The 7,040-nt window shown below is 51.6% G+C and overlaps 1 protein-coding gene across 7 annotated transcripts in view; it reads right to left on the minus strand.

Annotated features, from left to right (window-relative positions):
* ARHGAP23 (Rho GTPase activating protein 23) overlaps window positions 1-7,040 on the minus strand; it is a 145,322-nt gene that overhangs the window by 46,289 nt on the left and 91,993 nt on the right. For all 7 annotated transcript variants that reach the window (XM_025191117.1, XM_014525349.2, XM_025191115.1 and 4 more), the window contains exons 5-6: window positions 6,925-7,003; window positions 2,735-2,789 (exon numbers count right to left, since the gene is read on the minus strand). In XM_025191117.1, coding sequence (XP_025046902.1) covers window positions 2,735-2,789; window positions 6,925-7,003 — 134 coding nt within the window. The remainder of the gene's footprint in view (window positions 1-2,734; window positions 2,790-6,924; window positions 7,004-7,040) is intronic.

Raw genomic sequence — 7,040 nt, forward strand, 5'->3', positions numbered from 1 at the left:
TGCCGACACACCCCTCCAAGCAACCCGGCAGGGGAACCCGCACAAAGGTTTCTTTGGAATCTGAGCAGTGGAAATGAAGCTTTGGCATCCAGCTGCTTACATGTCCCTGGGGCTCCTCTCTCGCTGCCCTCCGCTGCCAGTGGGCTGGATCCCTCCAACACAGGGAAAATCTCCTTTCCCTCAGTGTTAACAATCCTTCACTATGAACAAACATGCAGGCACCCTGCCCACCCCGCCACATGCTGAGGAGCACTGGGCCAAATCCATCCCTGGGGCAATTCCAGAGAAAGGGCAACACTTGATCACAGCTGGGATCTGTCTCATCTGGTGGGCAGGGGGTTGGCACCACCGGCTTCCCAGGAAGGGGAAAAGGAGCTCTGTGCTTGGCTCTGCCACTGAGCCACAGTGGGGCCTTGTTCAAGTCAATTCCTCTCTCTCTGCCTCAGTTTCCCACTGCACTCTCAATCCCAACTGTAGGAAGCAGGGACTCTGTTTTAGGAGGTGTGGAGAACGAGGCCCCAGTTCAAGTGCTAGAGGCCTCACTTCCTCTTGAATAAATAACGTTGCTGATAGCAATGCTGAGGGGGTCCAGTTTCTTCCTGACCTCAGGCTGCTAGTGGCTGCTGATGTACTGAAGCAATTGGGTTTGTATCCCAGATACTGCAGAGCCATGTCCTGGGGGTGGACTCTGTCCCAATACACAGCAGAAATATGCAGCCTGGGGCACTGGATCAGCGTGGGACTCTGGGGCCCTGGACATGACTCTCACCCAGTCCCTGGGCCAGTCTGAAGTACTCAGTGCTCTATCTGGGTCCAGGAGGTAGATGTGGATCACAGAAGTTCTCCTCCCACATCCCCTCCCATTCCGTCTGACACACACATGAGCTTCCAAGGGATGGAAATACAGTTGAGAAATGCACCAGGGCAGCCAGGATTTTCTTGCTCAAGGAGACACCCTCCATTCCCCAACACCCAGTGCCCAAGGGGAAGAGTGGGGGGACAAAGGGAGGAAGGGTCCTGTGTTACCACACCCTGGCACTGTTTTGTGGCATCATAACAACAAACCCAACACACCAGGGCTCTGGGCTGGGGTGACTCTGTGCCCTTCTGAGAGACAACAGCTTCCAGGCTCCCCTGATCATGCTGACCCCCAGAGATGGGTTTCTCAGGTCAGATGGGACCCTCCTTGTATTCCTGTCACCTGAGATGCTGCCTCACACAAGCCAGGGAATCCCCCAGCCATTCCAACATCGAGCCTAACAAGCTAGCGCAGATCTCAATGGAAAGATCCTGTGTGGAAGAGAAGGCCCCAGGGCCCTTGACAGTGGACCGTCCCTCTCAAAGACAAGAATCTGCAAGTATGAACTCAGCTAGTGTCACCTTCATCGTTGGCACCATGCCCAGCCCAACACACCCTGCCCTGCCACTGTTACAACCAGGCTTGGCTTGATTCCTTCTCCCTACTCAAACTCTGCCCTCCTCTTCCATCCCACCCAAGTTCCCCTCCCTTTGTTGCATTTTGCTCCACTCTCCCAGGGCAGGGGATGTTTGCAGCTGCTGCAAGAGGGGTGGAGGCCAGCACTAGGGGAAAGGGTAAGTCCAAGGCAGAATACGGCTATGGATTTGAAACAGGAAGAGCTGCTAGGACCCCACACATCCTCTCCAGGTCCAAAGTGAATGTAATAGCAAGCATCCAGCCCTTCCTACCCGGGCCCAGAAGGAGCCTTGAAAAAAGAATACACCACCTTCAAGGGCAGCTCCCAAATGCTGATGTTTGGCATTTGCTAAGCCAGAATGACTCAGATCACAATGGGCTGGTATTACAAATGGCGTCTAAAGACCTGGCCCTCCATCCCCATCTGCCTTACTTCTGATCCAAGGAGGGGTCCAGATTCAGAGGACTTTGCAAACACAGAGTTTTCCCAGGTCTCCATCTTCACCAATAGCTACAGCTAATCTACCCAAATAAACCTTCAGTGCTAGCATTGTCCAGATAACCCTCACACTGCAATCAGCTGCATCCAGAGCAGACTCACTGAAGCCTCAGAAAACATGTTCAGCCCTACTCAGCATCCCATTAGTTTTTTGGAAGCTCTGCCAACCTTCTCAGGTGCAACATCTGACTGGCACTACAGCTACACGGTAAGCACAAAGCAGGAGGGAGCAGAGTGCAGCCCAAATAGCTGCCACTGCATGACATGCGTGCCCTTGTCCTTCATGAAAAAGTGCACTCTGTGGAGATTTATCAGTCTCAGCATGCAATAGGGAAGAGGGGGGTACATGGAAGAACACAGCACGGTGGAAGATGTTATCCATCCCTCTGAGTGCTGCACCACTATGATCCAGGGTGAGGGCGACAGCACTCCAGTGACGTGCAGCTTCTCACGTCTCCTCTGGCAAACTCTCCACGCAGCCCACACATCCCTGAGTTAAGCCATGTCCTTGCCAAATTTAAGCGACAACTTCCTTCTAAGAGGCCCAATCCAGCCACTTGTGAAACATTTCCTGGAATCCTGGAGTGCAGCGGAGCTTACAGCCCTTGGAATTTCCCTGCATGTCAGTGCTCTCCACAGGGCTGGGTGCAGGGGCTGGGTGCCAGTACATGGCTTAGACTAGCTCCCACCCCTGCAGAGGGAAAAGGCTCCAGGCACAGAATAACCCCTTCCTGAGAAAGTGGCTGGAAAGCTGCCCCTGGCCTGAGAGAAGGGGGAGTGCTCATTAGCAAAGGACTCACCAGCTGAAGAATGTCTTCATCTTTGGGCATAATAGAGAGCTCCAGCACATCATCACTGCAGAGAAAGGGAAAGGCAGTGTCAGCATATCAGATGCAACAGGCACACCAATGGCCTATCATATACAGGCTCTACATCCCTCTGCAAACAAGGAGTAGTGGCAGCCACCAGGCATTTGGACACCCCTGTCCTATGTTTCAGGGTCCCACCACAAGCATGTCCAATGTGGGCCCACACTCTTGGCTGGGAAGCAGGAGGTAGCCTCACTGGCTCCACAAGTAACAGTCTGCAGACATTAAAGAGGTTCCTGGCAAGGACTCCAGGAGTCCTACAAGCTGGGTTTTGCCACCGCTTCCCTTCACTGAGCCTGATGTTTCCCTCAGCTGGTGGCAGGATCTCCTTGAGAACCAGACATGGAGCTAAACCAGTTTTGACAGCAGCGTCAACACAAAGCAACCCAGCTGGGGCCAGCTCAGGATTCCCACTGGTATGAAAGGGATCCAAGCTGCTATCTCTGGAATCCTGAGATTCCCCTTTTCCCCAGCTGCCTCATCACCATCTGTCATAAGGGACTTCTGGGAGCTGAGCCTCTCTGGGATGGCTGCAAGATGCTACTGCAGTGCCTGTGGCTCAGGATCAAGGCACAGCTTGGGCTCCTGGGACACTTGGAGTGAAATTCAGGCTCAGATCCCCAGCTACACACAACGCTCCCCACAACCCCTCAAGCCCTAACTACAGTTGATCTTGGGCACTGGGCGGTCAAATCCATTCCAAAGCCCTGACTTTGTGTACAGGACAACGTTCCCCCATAGTCCCCAGAAACTACAGAAACCTGAAACCTAACATGCAGTCAGGGGAGTCACCCCTTAGCACTAGTGGCTGAGGCTTGCGCTTTTTGGTGCTGGGAGTCCAGCGCACAGCTAGTTAGCCACAGATGGAATGGCAGCAGCCGGGGATCCCAGTGGGCCAGATTCCTACCCAGAAAGCATCAGTTCTAGGGAAGTATCCCAGTGGGCCATTTTCCTACCCAGAAAGCATCAGTTCTAGGGAAGCAGAAAGGACTTGGTTTCAATGCCTAGAGGCTGAGGTTTTTGTAGGGAACAGTTGGAAGGGGATCAGTGTGAGCACATTTTGATGTAAACAATTGCTGTAAGTAGTTCAATATGCAGGATAACTGCCTGCTCTTTTCACCCCAGGAGAAGAAGACAGTCTGGGCCTAGCAGCAGGTTGCAGAGACTGCTCTCTAATTAGTTCCCTGTGACTGTAGGTTTCATTATATTGGGCAAGTGTCGTCCCCAAGTTCATATTATAGCTTTGTAACAATGTTGTTGGGTGTGTGACTGTGTGGGCCAGAAAAAGATCAAGGCTCTGAGAGAGCTGGGGAGTAGAGAAAGGGTGTTTCAGGGATGACCAAGAGAAAGTCCCAGGGAGGACAGAGAGAGAAAGGAATAGCACCTGGGAGGAGAGAATAAAGTCCGAGGAAGGACAGAGGGTACTGCAGTGGCACAATATAGACTAGTTGTTTTGAAGCAGTCGGCTGGGGGATGTCGGCACTCTTCATGCCCAACCCAGCCCTTTGAAAAAGAGAACACCGCTTTCTTGGGAGTTAACCAAAAAGAAGGAGTTGTCTGAGGCAAGGGTGCTATGGATCACCAGGGAAGTCAGGGACAAAGATAAGCCAGGACCTTGAGCCACAGGCTTGCCCCTTGAGATGCCAAGCCAGGGATGACTTCAGGGGATCTTCTTAATAAAAGGGAGACCAAATAAGACTCTTTCTTGAGGCAAAGCTTCCTCTAAAAGCAGTGCCAATCTGTGACAAAGGAGAGCCCCTGTCACCTGTGTATGCTCCCATTTGCTGCATGGGGCCACATGTCAGTACCAGCCCCAAGGCCAAGGCCTGGTCTGGGGCAGGGATGTGCTGCCTTCTGACTCAGACAGGTGCCTGCTGTGACATGTCTGCTCTACCCCTGGGACTCGCGTCACCTCTCCCTGACACTCTCTCCACCTATAGCTCCCTCCCTCCCCCAGCACCTGCTACCTCCTCCAAGCTCATTTCTGCAAAAGTCACCATTGCTAACCCTAGGTCAGTAAAAGTGCAGGGAGCTTTGATTCCTAGTTCACCTGCTTCAGACTAACCATCAGACTACCCTCCCTCCCAGAGAGCAGGCTGGGGTCAAGAGTCCCCTCTGTCCCCTGCTCTAACCATTAGACAACATTCTCCCCTAGAAACCAGGATGGAACCTAGGTGTCCTAGCTCCCTGTGCCCTTGCTCTAACCATTAAGTCATACTCCACTTGAGACCCAGGACCAGAACTGACAGTTTGAGTTTCCCATCCCCTGCTCAAGCCACAAGCTCTCTCTCTTACAGGCAGCCCCAGCCACCAAGGTACCTATTTCCTCCTCAACAAACCACGAGCACAACAGGCACTAAGCACAAGCCACAACGAGAAACTCCACATGAACCCAAGGTGGCTACACTTCAGCTTCAGAGCCCAGTTTGGTACTCACTATTCCTGCCCCTGCCCTCTCACATCTACCCCAGGACATGCCACTTGGCATTTTTCCAAATACATATTAATGCCCAGACCCATGTATTATATTGAGTTCATATTCAGATCACTTTTGCTTGGTTCATTCCCCAGTTGCTACATTTAGGAGCCTTCCAGGTCAGCTTTGTCTCATACGTAATCTAATTAGTAATTAGATGGTGCTATGTACACAAATCCAGGTCATTCATTAAATCACTGCTGTAAAGAGAGAGGCGTGCTGGCTTTCCCCCAGTCTTTTTAACAAGCATGCTGGAGACACAAAGGGGCAGTGGATTCTGCCATATAGGCTGGCTCAGCCGTAACCAGACTCTTTTACCCCAACTCCCTTCTACTGCTGCAGCAACAGCAGCAGCAGCGCTACTAATCCCTATGGAAGAAGATACGCAAGGTTTCCTGAAACCTGCTTGCCATGGATCTGTGAACCCAAAGGGTATTTCCAAGGCCATGTGTGGGGTGGTATATCCAAGGGGCTCATACTCATGCTGGATTTCTCTGATCCAGCCACTTAGGTAATACCTCAAGGCAAAGGTCTTGGGGAATGCAGCTGCTTTAATGCCCTTTTGGCTACATGGGAAGCAGCTGCTAGTACCCACCATATTTACCTGGTGCCCACAGCTGCTCTGAAAACCTGAGGCACCCTCCCCAGCCCGTCCCTCCTCAAGCCAAAACCTACATTCTTCCTGCAAGTACATAGTGTGGAAAAAGCCCATCAAATGCCTGGAGAATGCAGTCCAGTCCTGAAGATGGCAGCACCTGAGCTGCTGAAGCTCACTCCCCTTGAAGGACTGGGGAAGAAGAAATGTGAAGCAAATGGAGGGGCAGTCAAGTATGCTAGGGATAAGATATCCCTTCACAATGCAGCCCTTAGGATGGTAAAGCTGGAGCTACGTAATGCCTATACAAAATAGCGTACACTCAAATCTTATGCCATGTGTGTGGCTCATGAAAACCACCTGGGTGCCAGGGAGATAAATAAAAGAACTATGATCATGACCCTCTCTGAGGTGCCTAGCCCCAGCTGTAATGAGACAGGTCTTCTGACCAGTCCACCCCTACTATCCAATCAAATAAGACAAAAGTTTCTAAACTTGGGTTAAGAATTCAGCACCTGAATCTGTAATGATGGCACCCTTAATAGGCAGTCTAGTTTTCAGAGGTGCTCAGAGTCCATAGCTCAGTGCCGGCTGCTGAGCGTTCAGTGCCAATGGAGCAAGACCAATTGAGACTACCTAACTATGGATTCAGGATCAAGACTTTTCAAAAGTGACCGGTGACTTTTGGCGACTGGATAGGCCTTACAGGCTGGATGCGCATCTGTTGGAGATGCTTGAGGATAAGTGCCTGCTGCACCTGTGCCAGGGTTGGACTAGACCCCTGACATCCTTTCCAACCTTGTAATTCTAGGATTATGGACTTGACTTGAGACTTCCTCCAGGAGCAGGTGCTTGGCATGTGATAAAAATCAGGCCAGAGAGGTCTCAAACTGGTTACCCCTAAATCACCAAGCACTTAGGAAAACTGAGGTCTTAGCAACCTAATGTGAGTGTGAATGTTCTGATCTCAGCCCCTCAGGGTCACTGAACTTCAGCCCATGAACACCCTGCAGGATATGTATCCTGCTCTGTACCCAGTGGGGAACTCACCTGTTCTGGATCAGTGCTATGACCTGGGAGTAGGTTTTCCCAATGATGCTCTCCCCATTCACCTTGACAAGACGGTCTCCTGCAGAAGAAGGGGAACATCACAGGAGTGAATGGGG

Source organism: Alligator sinensis, unplaced genomic scaffold (assembly GCF_000455745.1).
Source record: "Alligator sinensis unplaced genomic scaffold, ASM45574v1 scaffold1261_1, whole genome shotgun sequence".
NCBI lineage: Eukaryota > Metazoa > Chordata > Crocodylia > Alligatoridae > Alligator > Alligator sinensis.